Source organism: Mesoplodon bidens (genome assembly GCF_964165515.1).
Source record: "Mesoplodon bidens genome assembly, chromosome: 3".
Lineage (NCBI taxonomy): Eukaryota > Metazoa > Chordata > Mammalia > Artiodactyla > Ziphiidae > Mesoplodon > Mesoplodon bidens.
Genome location: NC_138178.1, coordinates 146,815,114 through 146,833,868, shown reverse-complemented (window position 1 = coordinate 146,833,868; position 18,755 = coordinate 146,815,114). Strand labels below are relative to the sequence as shown.

General features: G+C 37.8%; 1 protein-coding gene across 4 annotated transcripts in view; it reads left to right on the top strand.

Annotated features, from left to right (window-relative positions):
* The window catches only part of SYNJ2BP (synaptojanin 2 binding protein), an 81,590-nt gene that overhangs the window by 56,368 nt on the left and 6,467 nt on the right, over positions 1-18,755 (top strand). For 2 of the 4 annotated variants that reach the window (XR_014015431.1, XR_014015432.1), the window contains exons 3-5: positions 2,732-2,868; positions 11,309-11,404; positions 14,015-14,635. Coding sequence is in view for 1 of the 4 variants with exons in the window: in XM_081229447.1 (XP_081085573.1) it covers positions 2,732-2,868; positions 11,309-11,404; positions 14,015-14,155 (374 nt within the window). In the remaining 3 variants the exon portion in view is untranslated. Of the gene's footprint in view, positions 1-2,731; positions 2,869-11,308; positions 11,405-14,014; positions 18,386-18,755 lie in introns of those variants that run through there. The other 2 variants (XR_014015433.1, XM_081229447.1) reach the window with 2 other exon arrangements.

Here is an 18,755-nt window from a genome sequence, read left to right as displayed (position 1 = left end):
TCAGATTTTATGTTATTGGATGCTAACAACTACCTTTTGAGGTAGAGGGGACAGAATTTATAATCCTTATGTTACAGAAGAAGAAGCTGAGGATCAGAGATACACTGACTTGTTTCAGTCCGCATACCAGGTAAGTTATGGAGTTGAATTTGTGGCCAGGTCTTCTGACTTTACTTCTGCAGAATCTAAAAGGGACAGGAAAAAGGATCAATTTCTATTTGTTGTTAAAGCAGGGACTGTCCAGTTTAGCTTTATGTTTTCCTCAGAATATAATGCAGTGCCTGACACACAGTAAATGATCAATAATTTTTAATGCATAAGTGGACTGAGGATTACGTAGGTATCCATGGGGCCCAAGTTTAAACTGGTAGTATTGCTACTCAGTTCTTCAGCAACTCCCATTTATTGCAGCGATGCTTCAAATTATGGATAAGTTCAGTTTGTAAATGTTGTAACCGTAGAAAGGGACTTCATGTCAGTCCAGAAGTTCTCATATTAATTGGTGTGGTTCATTTACAATTGAAGTAGCAATAAGCATGGTTATAAACATGCCTATATATAATGTGATGGGGGCAGTAGACTACACTTGTTTGTTTATAGAAAAGTTTGGTAAGATTTTTTTCCACTCTCCTTGTTTTTCTTTTTAATTTTTATTGGAGTATAGTTGCTTTACAATGTTGTGTTAGTTTCTACTGTACAGCAAAATGAATCAGCTATACATATACACATAGCCCCTCTGTTTTGGATTTCCTTCCAATTTAGGTCACCATCCACTCTCCTTTTTTAATCACTGTTCTGTAGCTTTAAATAACCGGTAGCAGAGTCCCTTTTCTTCCTAATTACTGTGTTGCATTCAGCTGCTTAACACATACTTCCTGTTCCCAGGATCCCCAGAGGCAGCTCTAGTGTTTGGTGAGGATGTTGAATTTCATTGAAAGATTTTCTCCAGATAGTTTTTTCCAGTAGTGAGAGAGGCTGGTTGGCCTCAACCACCCTGCTCAAACTTGTCACAGTCTTAAAGTTATTTCAAAGCCTTTTATAATCAAGGTCCACCTACCTTTCCATCTGATCTAAATTAACTACCTCCCATCCCCTTTCCAATCCCTCCCACCCACTATGATTCAAATTAAGAGTTTTCTGAGGGAAACCATTTAGTAACATAAAATTTTCATACCCTACCATTTAAAGAAGTTGAAATAGTCATCTTCCAGTGGAAGTTCTTTCTATTATGTATTCTTTTCATTCTCTAGCTATAGGTACACTGTATACGAGGTATGATATTTCAATTAGACATTTCCTGCTGCTTCCTTCTTTGGCCATGTGTTTCCTTAAATCATAGATCGATTCGCTACTGCTTATGATAATATTGTGAGGTTCACTTATAAGCTTTCCTCTCACCTTAAGTATCTGTTTTCTATTGAAACCAGTAGAAGGCTACTGATTATGGCTATTTTTTCCAGTTGTGCTGCCAGATATTTGTTTTTCAATTGTTTCCTAACTATCTCCTTTCTCTTTGCACTGTGGCTTTGAATTCTACAGTACCTGACATAAAGAAAGCCCTAGGGAAGTTCCCTTTTCTTTCATTTCTTTTTATTGCATAGATAAAATCCCTTTATAAATGGTTTTGTAAAATAAAGTCCTTCCCACAACTTAGTGTTTGGTCCATGGAGAAATTACCTTGGTAGTCAATTTTCATTCTTTTTTTAATTCAATTTTATTTTATTGTGTTAAGAACACTTAAATGAGATCTACTCTCAACAGATTCTTACGTGTCTAATAAGGCTGTTGTTATCTGTAAGGCACAATGTTGTACATCAGATTTCCATAACTTCTATCTTGCATAACTGAAATTTTATCCTTGTTTAAAATAATCACACATTGAAGTGAAGAATAGAATGGTAATTGCCGGGGGCTAGGAAAAGGGGGAAATGGGTAGTTGCTAATCAATAGGTTATCAGTTATCTATAGTGAATAAAACTTGGCAATCACTGTACCCAAGGATGTGGTTATTTGTACTTGAGGTATAAAAGGAAAGAAGAGTGAATTTGGTGATTTAGTCCTGTCATGAAGCATAAGTTACCTTTTTAGTTCCCAGGTTTTCTGCCAATGCCTACAGTACTGCCCCCTCAATTCAACCTAGAAAAAAAAAAAAATGAACTCCCAAGGTCATTTCTTCCAAAGCACCACCATCCACAAACTCTCCTGAACTTCAGAGAAGTATTGAGGGGATGGTTTGTTTAAGAATCTCTCTCCCACTAAATAAGGAACAGTTCATTTGCCGATTAGTTTAAAGCATAGCTTCTTCTAAGCAGGAAAGTCAAGATTTGGGGCCTCTGAATGCCACCAACAGAATCAAAATCAAATGTGAGCAGAAGCACATCTTAAAAGAATCACCGTTATTTTTTCACTAAGCTCAGTATAGGTCTTTCTTTTTATATTCACCTAACCATGTTGATCATTGTGTTTGTATTTTTAGTCCTGCCTGGTCTGAGTGGGCAACTCTCGGCACTCTTGACCTCTGTTGGTGATAATAATCGTACTAATCATTGACCTTGCCCATGACTAGCCACCAGCTACATCACAGTCTTAACTTCCCCACCTCCTACCCGCCCCCCACTCCCCAACTCCCACCCTTGCCACAAGGCCTTTCCTTTCTCCTCCTCCTCATCTTCTCTAATCCCTTTCCTTCTTCACCCCTATCTCCTTTACAACTCCTCCATGATTTTCTTAGGGCTGGGCTTCAACATCGTCGGTGGCACAGATCAGCAGTATGTCTCCAATGACAGTGGCATCTTCGTCAGCAGCATCAAAGAGAACGGGGCTGCAGCCCTGGATGGGCGGCTCCAGGAGGGTGATAAGATCCTCTCGGTGAGAACTGGCTTCCACCTCCTTCACTGTCCCCGGCTCCCTAGACCCTAGTTCCTACCCCCAGCTCCTTCCTTGGGAAGATTACTGCCTGCCCTTTTGGATCAGGAAATACAGTAAGGAAAACTTGAGAATGGGTTGTTAAGATTAAAGTATAGTATGTAGTTTAATATTTTGACAGATAACTGCATTCTCTCCAGAACACTGGGAACTAGGCTCCATGGTGAAGAGGGACTTGAAAGATACAGGGGTTAAGAAGAGAGCCATATTACTCAAAAAGCTTTGGTTAAAGGTAAATTATTGAAAAATGAGAATGGTTAGAAAGTTTTGAGCACTCTATGCCAAGCAATATGCTGAGAACTTTAAACTTATTTAATATTGTAGCAACCCTATGAAGTGGTACAATTATTATGCCTATTTTGCAGCTAAGGAAGCTGAGGCTTGGTGAGGTCAAACAGCTTGCTCAAGGTCATTCAACTAGTGTATGGCAGAGGACTTGGTCTGTGAATTTGGAACCTCTACTCTTAACCCATATACTGTATTGCCTCCTAAAAGATGAGTGAGGAGCTAGGGTTCGTTATCCTAAACAGAAAGTTGCATGGTTATTTAATAATAGAGTTTATGTATGGTTCTGTATAAAAACTGAAATTAGTCTTTTCTATTAAGGGTAGAATTAGGGAACAAAAAGACGTAAACCTCAATGTGAGAGAATTTATTAGACACAAGCCAAGATAAGGAGCCTTTCTTATGTGAGCCATCACCTCAGAGAGAAAAGAAATTATTTGAAGCCCACTGAAGTTTTTTAAAAAGGTATGGTAGGAGATAAGTGTCAATGAAAAGAAAAGTAGATATCTAAAAAACTGAGCTCATTTGTCTTTAAAATTTTTAGCAAAGAGGACTTGACTTTATCAAAATAAAAGAATTATTACAAAGATCTCTACAAGATATAAAATACTACAAATATATGTAGGACATTGATTCAAGGTTATGTGCTAGCCAATCAAGGAAAAAGTATGTGAAAGAAGAGAGGAAGAAATGCCAGGCAAAGAAAAGGCAAAAATGTAAGACAGATAACGGAGAGAAAAAAAGACAACAGAGAAAGAGAAAAAGATGGAGCTTATGCAAGAGGAAAAGGCCAGCATATTCTCTATTTTATCTAGGGCTATATTCCCTGACTCCAGTTTCCCTGCCAAGAGTTTGCTCCAAAATTCAAATTCTAGATCCTGTTTCTTAAGAAATATCGTCTCACCATCCTATTCCCACTGTATCCTTAAGTGAACTTGTTAGGTATTAACCATTAAATGGTTCCATCTATTCTTGAGCTCACTTTATCTCTTTGATGTACCTAAGTACTCATTTATAATTGGCTTTGGAGTCTCTGTAAAATGATGCTAAATTATTTATTAGCCCATATTCTCATTTATTCTTTATGGGATTCACTAGTTTTCTCACATGGTTATTTTTCCATGTTGTAAAATTTGCTCCAACTCTTTAACTGTTGCCAGATAATCAGACTAATAATGTGTCCTTTCCTTAGTACATATCCATTTTGGGTAACTAATAGAAGTATCATTAAGTGGTCTAGATTTCAGGTGAGTTATTATTAACTATTAATTTAATCTTTCCATTTCTTCCTAAATAATGCCCATGTTTTATCTTAATTTCAAGTTCTAAAATTAAATAACTGCATGATTTATCATGTAGTTTCTCCTTTCTCATCAAAAGTGAAATTTAATTTTTTGTAATCACTGTGGATGAATGTAAATGATTTTTAAGACCCTGTTGTATCTGACAACCATGAAACAAAAACAGATATTACCAATAGAAGAAAAGATCTGAAGTTGAGATGAGGGTTGGAGAGTCCTTACCCAAAGTTCATTTGTATGTGTGTGTGTGATGGTGAGAATGCTTTAATATTTATATAGGTTATCAGAGAACCTGGGGAAATTATATTTTTGTAAAAAAATAAACTATCTAGGTTTCTCATTTCTCCTGTGTGTCTACCTAAATGAAGGGAGGTAGATAGTCAAGAATAGTCAATTCTCAGTGAACTCTACATGTTTAATGAAACTTATAACTTCAGGGTGATGTAGCTGATTATAGGATACAGATTAATGTTCCATTTTGACCAAACCTATTATATAACAGAATGGCATGGATTGGGCCATTAGTCAGCTGCATTTCATATTCTCTTCAAACAGAATTCTTACTTTGGTGAATAAAAGAGTTGAGTGTCATCAACATGTATTAACTATTGTATTTGATGGCCTGCAGAGCACTGTGCCAGGTGCCATGGAAAATTAAAAGAAAATGAAAGACCAGTCTGTGCTCTTAGATCAATGGGGAAGACCCACCAGAAACCCTCATCCAATCAGCTACAGAGATGTTGAAATATATAGAATCCTTTAGACAAAGTACCTTTAAGGAAGAGTCTTTGTCTTCTCATCTCTATCCGCAACATGTAGGCCTGTAGCTGGCACAGAGTAAGCATCTAGTAAATTATTTGCTCTGTGAATGAATTATAACTTTTTTGGTTTGGCTTGATTAATTAGAGCTAGATAATGTATTTTTTTTCTTCCTTCACCTTTAATGAAAAAAGAGAACCCCTCCCCCAAAATTGTAATTCACTTCAAGATTTTGGGGGAAAATGAAAATATCCAGAGTATAATCTGAGGTCAGTGCTTATTAAATTGAGCCCATTCTTTCTCTATATTTTATACATCTGTATTTGTATTACCCTATAGTTAGTGCTCCAGTAACTCTTACATTATCCTAAGATAATGTTAGATTATCCTAAGGCAATCCAAAATTATTAATCATCCAAGAAAACATATTTTAACTCAGTTACTCCTTTCCTAAGGCAAGAAATAGGAAACTCATAGATTGATAACCACAGTTAAAGCAAAAAATTGTATGACTCCCCATTGGCTAACTAGAGTACCACAATCCCAACACTCTGAACATTCAGTTAGCAAAATTTTCTAGCATGTTGCAAATCTGTCATATCTCAAGTTTAATATAACTTACAATATCATGAGTTAAGGAAACTGAAGTAGCAAGTTGAGCAGTATTCTAAAATTTCTCAGTTGAATAGCTCTTGGTAGTAAAAGTGAGGTCCAAGGAATCTGGCTGTCACCTGGGAGCTGATTACAAATGCAGAGTCTCAGGAAGCTCCTCAGACCCAGACCCACTCAGATAAAAATCTGCATTATAACAGATCCTTGGGTAAGCCCATGAATAAAGTTTGAGAAGCACTGTTGTAGGCAAGTGTCTTTCAAACATTTTGGATTATGACCCATAATAGGAAATACTCACATGCACACACACATAACTGAAGCAAAGTTTAACAAAATAATACCTATTTCTTCTATATATGATACATTCTAATATTTTGTGTTTTCTTCTAATTTCACTTACTTAAAATTAAATACTGGTCTTGACCCACTTTTGGAATGGGTCAACAGACTTATATTTGAAAAATCACTACTCAGTAAATGGAAAATCACTGATGGAATCTGTGGATGCATAGACTATGGATTAAGTAGGGTAAGTAGGCTGGGTGTGGAGAAGACATTCAGGCAGTTTAGGTTAAAGCTAACTCAAACTTCACCAGATTGCTAGGATGGGACCTAATAATTTGCACTTTTAACAAGTTCCCAAGTTAATGCTGCTGGTCCTGGGACCATACTTTGAGAACCTCTGGTCTATATTAGTAAGGATGGTGATAAAGAGAAAGTGGATTCCACATATATTTAGGGATAAAAATCTACAGAACTTGGAGGTTAGTCAGTATGAGCTGGAATCCGTAAAAACAGTTAGAGGAGGTAAATATTGGAAAGCAGATTTGGCTTTGGAGTACAGAGATATATTGTCAATTGAGAAAGAATCATCATTTGTTTTATGGAGCTGGTTTACCTCCAGCATACTTGGGCAAAGGATGAGAAATGGTTCTTTAAAAAAGAAACTCCCTTTGCATTTCTAAAGGGCCTCTTTTTTTTTTTTTTTTTTTTTTTTAAGCAATTAGAGTAACTGACCTCACATATTAGGATACCTTTAGAATTAACTAGGAGGGTTGAAAGGTATAATTGGCCTGTGGTCTTTTGCCTGATGTCACCCAATGTCTTTCTTCCCTGCTAGCAAAAGGAAACTCACGTGAGGACCAAGATTACACACTGAGTCATTGGCAGCTAGAGCTGCTATTAGAGTCTAGGCCTTTCACCTTTGTGTAATATCAATAAATGTCACCCAGGCTTTGTGTAGTTATGGCTTTTGCAGAGTATACTCTGCAGCCAAACCTCAGGAAATTGTGTGGCATTTATTATACTCAAATGTTGTTCAGAGTAGTATTCAGGTACTATAAGGGTTATAATGATGAGTTGAGATCCAGCCTAAGTTATTTACAGTCCAATATAAAGTGTTATAAGACAGAGATCAGTTTGAGCTTTAAGATAGTTACATAGTATGGAGATTCAGGAAGTAAATCATTCACATCTAGTGCAGTTATCTAGAAAGGCCTTGTCAATGAAGTGGCACTTAACTAAATTGCTTTATTAATGTGAATGCCACTTCAATATATAAAAATGAATAAAAATATTAACATATAAACACTGTTTTCATACAACTCTAAAACGTATAGTATAACACAAAACCGAAACTCCAAAACCAATAAAAATTTAATTTCCAACATTAATGTGATGGATAGCGATAGGCTGCAGAAATAAAATTCTTGCTTACAATGTAAATTTCTAAAGTTTAGTGTTGTTAGTGAAGGTTTGGGGGCTGGGCTGCTTGAGTTTGAATCCTAGCTTTGCTACCTCCATTCTGTATGCCCATGGACAGGTTGCATAGCCTCTCTAGTTTTATTACTCATAAAATGGGGTTCCTAACTTATAGGGCTATTGTGAAGATTAAATAAGTTAGTACATGTAAAATGGATAGACAGCTCCAGACATGATAATAAATATACAGTGATTCCCGGCTATTAAAACTGACTGCTACAGCAAAGATTATTTTGAGCTCAGTTCCTGTCATTGAATGTCATGTAGTGACTCAGTTTTCCCACTTGCATTCATATCATTATGAAACTTGGCTCTGATACGGAGCTATGACATCTTTGGTATTTGTTGACAAGACTGCATCACTAACTTAGGTGGCTTGGTAGCGTGAAATCACAGTCTATCAACTAGAAAACCCTGTATTCATTTCTACACTATAGGTAGCATGACTGGTCGTATTTAAGATCAGTCTTGGGAGATAAATAGAATTTTTTCAAAGGGAAAGGTGTTCAGGTGATGGGTATAGCTTGAGCACAGGTATGAAGGTAAGAATATATGTTTTATGTCCCAGGATCAGTGAGTTGTGTGATTTAGCTAAAGCATGGGATGTATGAAAGGGTAATGAAAGATTAAACTGGAAAGGTAGGTTTCCAGTCCTTCATTTCCTGGAGGACTTTGCATACCAGGATGAGAAATCAGGCATGCACTCTTTCCTCCCCTGCTCCCAGTTTTGTTTTTGTTTTTGAGCAATAAAGTGGCATGAACAGAATTATACTTTAGGAAGATTGATCTGGAGACATAATGTTTGAATAGGTTAGAATGAGGGAGGACCCAGAGGAAAGTAAATTAGAGAGAAGGCGATCCCAGTAGTTCAACTAAAAGTATTCATAACCTAAAGAGAGAGGCAATAGAAAGAAAATAACGTATGAGTAATGTTATTATGTTAGACTACAGGAGTTGCCAATATATTGTATGTAAAGATTGACAGAGTAGAGAGAGTTTTTAAATATTACCAAAATTTTAGTCTGAAGGAATGATTGTGTCAATAAGAAAGAAGTCAGGATAGTTTGGTTTTGTGGGAAATAAAAAAGAGGCTTTGGATATGTTGAGTTGGGGTCTTAACAGAATATGCCCCAGCTGGCAGAATAGGTACCCAGCAGGAAACCGGCAAATCCAGAAGTAGAAGTAGGGATGAAAATGTGGGAGTTGTCTAGCAGATGATAGTTGAAATTGTGAAAATTCACCATGGGAGAGAAGAGGACAAAGGACTACTGATACTGAGGAATATTTACTTACCTTAAGAAGGAAGGAAGGGATACAGAATAGTGCAAGAACTAAGAGATCCAAGTGTTCATAAGCTAAGACAAGAGAGAACTGCAGAAGGGAGGAGGTGGTCCGAACACTGAAAAAGGGCTGTAGGATTTGGTGGTTGGAAGTTACGGCTGACCTGCAGGGGCAGCATGTTCTTCCCTGCCCCCCCACCCCACCCCCACCTCATATATTGGGAACACAAGGAAATAGAGGGAGCGGATGCTGAGGAAGTGGAGACAGCGCATGAAACAGTTCTTTCAAAAAGATTGGCAAAGAAAGAGGAGAGAAAGAAGATGGGAAGAGGGTGATGGTGGGTTCCAAGAAATACTTGTGTGTGTGTGTTTTAATAGATGAGGGTAACTTCAGTTGAGAAGGAGCAGAGAACAATAATAATTAAGGAATCAAGAGGGTAAGTGACTGCTTACGTTCTGTAAGGAGGCTAGGAGGAATACGATCAAGAGCACTAGTAAATGGGTTAGCCTAGATAAAGGAACCCTAATTCAGAAATAAGGGCAAAGCAGCACTAAGAGATATCAAGGAACTGAGGGGAAAGGAAAGAAAATGGAGAGAAGTGTTTTCAGAAGTTCTCAGTATTCTCAAGAAAGATAAGGCAAAGGAATCTGCTGAGAAGAGAGAGGTGATTGGAGTTGGAGTTTGATGGTAGGAAAGGTCTTGGAACAGCTACCAGTGCATATTTATTAGGGAGTTCACCAGATGAGAAGGGCTGTAAGGACGCAGTGGGAGCCGGCTAGTATGCGTCTGTGGTAGAGAATGTGACTGTGTATCTTTCTCTAGGAATATTAAACGCACTGATGACAAGGAAAGTAAATGCAGTGTGTTGCCCAGCACTGGAAAGATGGCAGAAGATCATGGGGATGAGGGATTCTAATAGTTTTCCAAGTGCTTTTTTGAAATACTAGGAACTCCTAGATGTGTAAAATGCTTTGGTGAGGATAAGGAGGGCATTCACAGAGGTATAGGAGGTATGAAGAAAGTAGAAATTGTTTTTTTTAAGAGTTTGAGATATTGGAGCTGTAGCATGCCTAATGTTGAAGTTGAAGGCTTATGCCCGTTGGCGATTAGAATGGAATAGAGCTGGAATTCTTCACTTTGGAAAGGTAGACAGTTTATAAGGCCAAAGTGTTGATAGATTAATTCAAAAGGATATCAGCAGGAAATAGAGTGGAGGGACAATTTTGAACCTCTTGGAGAAGGAAAACTGTGACAAGGAAGATGAGAAGGTTGAATAAGTCAGTGACTTGATCTTCAGCTGAGGAAAGAATAGCTGGTGAGTCAAGGTGGAGGAAAATAGTGCAGAAGGAGCAGTAAAAGGCCAGGGCACTTTAGTCTTCCTTCCAGGATATAAAACCCCTATAGCCCTAGCTTCTACACTTACTATGACTTTGGGTAGATTATGTAGCCTTACTAAGCTTCAGTTTTTTCTTCTGTGAAAACAAGATAAAAATAGTGTCTACCTCATAGGATTATTGTGATTTCTCAGTGAGATAATGTATGTAAAACATATAGCACAGAACCTACCAAATATACTAGATGTTCTTGCTGCCATTGCTGACATTGACATGTATAAAAGATATGTAGATTTTGCATAAAGTAGGCTATGCTGTGTCACTGAGTGCAGCATAGAATAGATACCACTTGTGGCTGGTGTCACTCCTGACACTGAGAAGTGTTAATACCAGAGCCCTTCACATCTCTCACCTTTAAGTAGTAGGACTCACCTTCACCGAAACATTTTAGAAGTTTGTATCATCACAGAAATATGGTTTTTAGTAAATTTGAGGAGAATAGGGATATCCATGGAATCAAGGGAATTTGTTCAAAAGAAAACAAGAACAATAGAAGGAGCTAGTAGATTTGTACCACATCAAACTAAATTGTGGAAGAGCTTCTCCGAGTTGTATTTCTAGAGCTGAAGCTGGCCATGCCAGGGATTAAACATATAAAGGATAGAGTGGTAACCTGGGAGACCATGTTAGCTGTAGGGAAGCAGGTTGATGCTCGTGGAAGACATACAAATACAGTAACAGAATCCCAAGTGTCAAAACAGGGCAGACAGTAGGAGCTCAGAGAAAGGAGAGATTCCTTTTGTTGTTGTTGTTGTTTTAAACTTAGGTGCTCTTCAGATGGCCCATGTAACCTCAGTTCTAGGAAAACATAGCTTCAAAAATGAAAAAAGTTACTCTGAGTTCTAAGTAACTTTACCCCTTCTTCTAGCCCTTGGAATTTGCTCTGTAGGAGTTTGTTTTTTAAATCTTTGGTCACAGGAAAGTAAATCTTTGACTTATGAGAGTTCACATTCTACATCTCTTACTGCTTTTCCTTGCTGTTTTTGGCAGGTAAACGGCCAAGACCTAAAGAACCTGCTGCACCAGGATGCTGTAGACCTCTTTCGTAATGCAGGCTATGCTGTGTCCCTGAGAGTGCAGCACAGGGTAGGTGTCATTTGCTGCCACCAGGCTTTTGTAACGTTGTGAATAAATCATGTGGTGTAATTTTCAGTAGTGTGTTTGGCTTTTTTCCTTTCACTGTCATTCTTTTGAAGAACCTGTCTGGCACAGGCAGGGGTCTTCTGAGACTTTTGCTTATCATTAAAGGAAATTTATAACAGTATGTTTGCAACCCAGGTCGTAGCTTCAAGGTAATGTGCCCTAAAGATAAAGCTTGACAACCAAATTAAAATAAATGGGGAAAAATACAACCAGAATCAATTTTATTTCATACTAGGGAAGGAAACATATGTCTGCCCTTGAACATTATTATTTATGAAACTCTTAAGTGCAACGATGGTGGGTTTTTTGATACCCACTATGTGCTTTTCCCTATCACCACAACGAATGCTTTTCTTATCAACTTGGGGATCCTCTTGACCAAAGTTCTAGTGCTCAAAGGGGAGCTCCAGGAGAAAGGAAATGGGATTCAGAATTCAGTCAAGTTAGCACCTATTCTACATCCATTCCTTAGTTCCTAGTGTTTTATAATTTGGATGATGAGAAGAGAAGCCTGAGTGGACATAATTCCTCTCATAGCATGAAGGACTTTGGAATGCATTTACAACACAGTTTAATTGTACCTTTAAAGTTACTCCCTCTTGAACTGATGCTGTCTTTGCTTCATTAACTCCTGAGTGAGGCTTCAAAGGCTGAAGAGTTCAACAGGAGATAGTAAAAAAAAGTGGAGAGGGCAAGGCACAAAAGATACCTGAGAAAACAGCTGGGGTTGCAAGCAGAATCTCAGTGTGGTGGATTAGAAAACAGGTTTATAGGAGACATATTGGTATTCAGCTGCTTCTGCCTTGGCTCTTCTTTGTTTCGAAAGCATGGGAGAATGTATGCAATAGGTAAAGGCAAGCAAATACAGGCATATGCTTTAGATATGATTAGTGTTCTTTTTGAAGGCATGTGAGAAGTGATTTACAAGGTTCATTTTTTAGGAAACATCCATAAATAACTCCAAACAAAACAGATTCTTCTGGTCAAGGAATTGGCCTAGCCCTAAAAAACATGTCTTTCTATTGAGCATGTTCTCTCAGGACATCTCATCAGGAAATGAATGAAAGATGTAGAGGTGGGATAGAGGATAGAAAAGGTAGTTTGTTCAGTCTTGTCTTTCAGATTGAGGGGGTCAGAGTTTCATGGATTGTAATGAGGAGATTAAATGTAACTAAAAATGGCATCGCAGTTGCTGCCACTTACCTATTAAAAGTTAATGTTAATCTAATTCGAAAAGATACATGTACCCCAATGTTCATAGCACTGTTTACAATAGCCAGGACATGGAAGCAACCTAAGTGTCCAGATGAATGGATAAAGAAGATGTGGGGGGGGGTGTATAATGGAATATTACTCAGCCGTAAAAACGAATGAAATATTGCCATTTGCAGGAACATGGATGGACTTAGAGATTATCATATTAAGTGAAGTAAGTCAGACAAAGAAAGACAAATACTGTATGATACCATTTATATGTGGAATCTTAAAAAGTGATACAAATGAACTTATTTATGAAACAGAAATAGACTCATAGACATAGAAAACAAACTTATGGTTACCAGAGGGGATAGTGGGGGCAGGTGGGGGAGAGATAAATTAGGAGTTTTGGGATTAGCAGATGCACACTACTATGTATAAAGTAGATAAACAAGAACCTACTGTATAGCACAGGGAACTATATTCAATATCGTGTAATAACTGTAATGGAAAAGAATCTGAAAAAGAATATGTATATAAGTGAATCGCCTTGCTGTACACCTGAAACTAATACAACATTGTAAATTAACTATACTTCAGTTTTAAAAAACGGTTTAAAAAAAAGGTAATGTTAAGAAAGGCTACCTTTTACAAAATTGATTGAAATAAAGAAAGACCACCAGCCTCAAAAGGGAATGCTTAGGCAATGAAAAAATACAACTGTTAGGATATGATTTATTTTTACTTATTTACCTTTGAGTCTTTTACTTCCATTCCATGTAGGTTTCACCTTTATCTTTACCTAGTATTACAGAATAGGGGATGAAGGACAGGACCCCACCTTCAGAAGTAGGGGGTACCTTTTGGGAATTGGAAAGTATTTCTAAATAATGGCATTGCACCTGTGTTAACATTGCTCAGAGCTGCTCTTACTGCACTCTGATGACTGATAATCTTTCTAGAAAGATGGACACCCCCTGCCCCTGCCCAGTAACTTCCAGGCTCCCTATAGGATCAACAGGCTTCACCTCGTATCTTCATTTTGCTGGTATGATACACATATAGCTTGGTGGAGACAGTACAGAAATAGAAAGAGGTTATCTCAGGGGTCCCTTTAGGTCAGTAGCACAGCAAGGTTAAATGCCTCCCCATCAGATTTATTTTGTTTCCAAAGGATTGGTGAGATTGTTGTATCAACTCAGGACAGACAGAGAGGACTCCTGTTCGATAGTGCTTGGGGTTTACAGCTTTGGGTGGTATAGAGACTGTAGACCCAGGTAATGTGTCAGCTTGGACATTTCAGTTGTGGTAAACACACATTGGTCACTAGAGTTAACATTTTTCTTCCTCTTCCAGTTACAGGTGCAGAATGGGCCTATAGGACATCACGGTGAAGGGGAGCCAAGTGGTATTCCCGTAACTGTGGTGCTGGTGCCAGTGTTTGCCCTCATCATGGTAGCAGCCTGGGCCTTCGTGAGATACCGGCAACGACTTTGAAAAGCTTGCTTTCTTCCAGTGCTCCCAGAGAAGAAGATACATTTCTCTCTTTCTCTCACCCTCCTCCCCTGCCGTTCTCCCATAACTTTCCCTCTCTCTACATAGCCAACACACGATTTAAAGAGACTGCTACCCAACCAGAACCTTGCTGCTCGAAATCTCTAAATCCTCATACTCTAGTGGGAGAGTAAAGGCATTGTTTGAAGGAAAGCTGAAAGAAGGACTTGCTTAGAACAAATGAAGAGTTATATATTTTACTAGAACCACCAATAGAAGTTCAGCTGCAACCCAGAGAGGGAGAGGTCCAGTCTTCCCATCACCATGCGTGATTCCTTTTTTCTTACCTGGCATGTGTCAAAGATCAGCTGTAATAAGAGGAAGAAAGGATTTTTCTCTTTAATGATCTTCGTTGGGAAGTTTTTGTGTCCTTTATTTAATTTCTAACTACCTACTTGGGCACCTACTTTGTATCAAACAAAGGTGAATAAGGAGAGAATTTCTACTTTTTTAAAAAAGCAAATATATATATATATATATATATACATACACACACACGTACGTATTCATATATGATAGTATAATAGTGATGCCTTACGGAGAATTAAAGAGGTAGAAAGCAACTCTGGTTTCTGGGTTTCTGATGTAAGAATTAAGGGATAATCTTAATTGAAGAATTCGATATGTAGCGGGAGTGAGAGAGTGAGCCTTAAGAGAGGATGCAACTAATTAAAAATCTTAGAACAATATTTCTTCTCATAATAGCTGCGGTGAAGTTGAGGTAAAATGCCATAATCCAGCTTTGTGCAAGTCAGCCTGTTTAAAAAATTCGGGAGATGTAAATATAAACCTTACTAATCTCTGGGCTACCCTAGTGACTGTTTTGGTACCTTACAGACCCGTTAAAGCTGGAATGACTGCGGTCAGAGCTATAACTATGGCGATGGGGCCAAACCAACCCAGTGAAAAAACTCAGGCTATCTTCCAGTCTTTCCTGTTTCTACTAACAGGCAAAATCTGAGAAAGGGACTGCTCCCAGCAGGATGGGCATGAAATCAGCTCTGCTTCAATTCGGTTGTTGAAAGGGTTTGGATTGCTACTGTTTTTTGAAAGGTTCTGAACGCTGGTTATGGCTTTTAATGAATAAATCGTTTTGAAGGGAAGGCGAAGAAAAGAGTTTTGTTTGTTTTAGGGGCTAGGGAAGTTTGGTGGATGTTTCAAGGGGAAACCTTATGGATGAATGGATGCTAGGGAATACCAGGGATATAAATGAGGTGGGAACCCTCCTGTTCATGTGGTATTGAAAGTTGGTTTTAAAGCACTAAGGAGAGCTGAACCAAGACTAATTTTCTGGCTTAAAGAAAATCATTTCCATCCTCTAAATATACTGGCCAGGCTATAGGCTTTATATAATCTTGACAGCAAGAGTATGAAGACTCCCTCAGGCAGTCAGTTGTGTCCAATTTTTAGCATGAATGATCTGGTAAGAATTTTGTAAATGTTGATTGGACATCAGCTTTGTTATGACTTTTACAAAGAAGCAAAATACATAGCCTCCATTCCTAAAGAGTTTTATTTTTTGGTTCCAGTTGGGAAGAGAACACCTTTACACATAATATACAATTACCTCCATAGGCAAGGCAATATAAGTTAGTGTCAAATTTATACTGCAAACCAAAGGGAATGGTTACTGAGAATAGAGGCACTTGAGAACATTCCATGGAGGAAGGGGACAAGTTAAGGACCCTTGAGGAGCTCACAGTCAAGAGAATTCATAAATAGATGAGAAGTTAAAAGTATATCATCAGGTTAAGTAATAGTTGAGAACAATAATAAAAGAAATGGTACTTTTCAGAGTATGATGCAGCTACAAAGACGTGCAGACACATTTTCTTTTTTCTTTTTTTTTTTTTTTAGGAATTCAGAAAAAGAAAGCTGTCACGTAATGGCATCAGGCCAGAGTGGAAAGGGAAGGCTTTTAAAAATAAAAACCCCAGTTAAGACCTTGCCTCTGGGTCACCTATTGGTATAAGAAGAAACTTGCTATAAACAATCCTAAGAGGATTTCTGCCTTCAGACCTGAACTGTTCAGTACTTCTGAGACTCACTTAGACAACTGCATTCATAGGTTCCATGGAGAAACCCTAACAGTATTCCAGTTCTCACCTCAACCAGCCCCTCTGTGGAGGCACAACCTCGGGTGCCCTCCCTGTATCTGGAGGAATGTGCAGCAGCTTCTGCAGTGGGCCTGCTTTCCTCCCAGGATTCCTTTCGGGGTTTGGACATTAACTCCTGAGAGAACCTTGAGACATACAAAAGGAAGCAAATGGCAAGCAGCAAGGAAAGCTATTTTGTTTTTTGTTTGTTGGTATATGTAAATAAAAACACCTATCCTATCCCATCATTGGTAGAGGTTTTGCTTTGGTTGATAATAGGGATTCCAATGCACTTTAATAATTCAGGTTTTCTCTGGAATTAAGTAGCATTTAAAGATCAATATAGTAAAGGTTTAGGCAAGTATGCTACTTCAATTATATTCTTATTTCTGATTCTCTAGAAAATTAAATTATCGTAGATGAAGTATCAGAGTCCATTGTAGGTCATTAAAAAATTCATCCTATTTATAGATTGTATCTAACATTTCTATCACTTTATCGATTGTAGCTAATATTCCCACCTAAATTACTATGTTCAAAGTTTTAAAAATTGAATGAAAATCTTTTTTAAGACATTTACTTAAAACACTTTGCTACATTTATCCTATATTATACATACAATTGTAATAAGACATTGTTTGCTTCAATCGTCTCTTCCTGCCAAGTTTTAACCAATGCTATTGATTTAACTTAATCACACCATCTAGACATGTATAATAGAAAAAGGAAATTAATACCTGTTACTACATTCTGTGCCAGGTACTAAACTAAACCCTGATTGGTAACACTGTTTCTTCATGCCTCACAACTCTGAAGTCTAAGTATTGTTAAAAAGACACTAAAGAAAAGAGAATAAATTGTTCTACTGAGATTACATAGGTGGTAATAATAGAATCAGGATTTAAACTCAGGACTTCAGGTGCCACCACCAATATTCCCTTAGTGGCAGTGGTTCTCAAAGTGAGGTCTCTGGACAAAAACATCAGCATTACCTGGGAACTTCTTAGGAAAGCAAATTCTTGGGCTCTACCCTAGACCTACTGAATCAGAAATTGAGTAGGGCACCCAGCAATCTGTTTTAATACTCCCTCCAGGTGACTGATGCACATTAAAGTTTGAGAATCACTGCTCTATGCCAATAGTCAACTTTTTCTCAGGTTAGAATCACCCAGAGAGCTGATAAAAATTCTGATGCCGAGGCTGCACCTAGATCAATTAAGCAGAATCTCTAGGGGTGGGAATAGGGCAGCAGTAGAACAGAGTTCATCATGTAATTCCAGTGTGCAGTGTCAGGAAAAAAAAAAAAAAACGCTCTGGCATTTAAACCTAGACACTATTTAAATTATTGAATTACATAACGGGCGTTGCTCCAGCCAAAAATGAGAATTGCACTTGGGTCTTTTTGGAGCCCAGCTCTCCATTAGCTTCTGCCTCAAGTATAGATGTGGAATAAGAAGTGGAGCAGTATTTGACTTCTGATTTGCTAAGGACTGACCAAACTCCAGCAAAAAGTATTAGCGTGTCAGTGTGTGCATCTATTAAAACCAAATCATAGAACATTGGAGCTAAAAGATTCTAGGATGAATCTCTCTTAAAGATGAGAAAATCAAGGTTCAGAGATGTGAACTAACTTAACCCAGATCAAAGACTTAGTCTGTGGCAGAGGTGCCCTTTCTGTCCATATATATGTCTTGAATGTATCCACTATATGAACATAGACAAAACTATCCTTTTTATCTCAGTCCACTTCCATCTTCTTTCTTTGGGCCTTGAATAAAGATCGGAAGAACTGATTGACAGCTGAAGGGTATTGCAAGCATCATGCAGAATTGGGAGATTACACAGAGTAATCTGAGAAAGACCTTGTATCGAATTCAATCAGATGAGCTCTTCTGAGACTAATTCCAATAGTTCAAAACTAGAAAAGTATTTTTTTTACATTGGACATGGTTTTTGTTGTGTAGATAAGCAATTTTTAAAATATTTTAAAAATGAAACAATATAAGGTTCTCAACTATGTGGGGGAGTAGGGTTCATGTAATTTCATGTGAAGACAATAAACATTTTATTCTAACTATTTTAGTTGAAATGTATCTTTGGACAGATGAGAGTTTTTTTCTTCATTCAACAAATGAGTGCCTACTATGTGCTAGGTGCTGAAAATATATATTAAATATGGTCACTCTAAGCTGAAATAGCTCATCATCTGAAAGTGGGGGAGTACTTGTTGGTGATCTTTATGTTAAAGTATTTTTCTGATATCACCTAGAAATAGTAGATTGAGTTGTGAAGCTCTTTACCTCTCATTTATAATAGGTTTACAGTTGGTATCCTGGGGTAAGCCCCTTTTGCTGTTTCTCTTTTTATCTGCAAATCTTTTTGAGACAAACACTCACATCCAAAAGGGCAATTGCTATCAAAGGAAAACAGTATTTTAAGGAATTCTG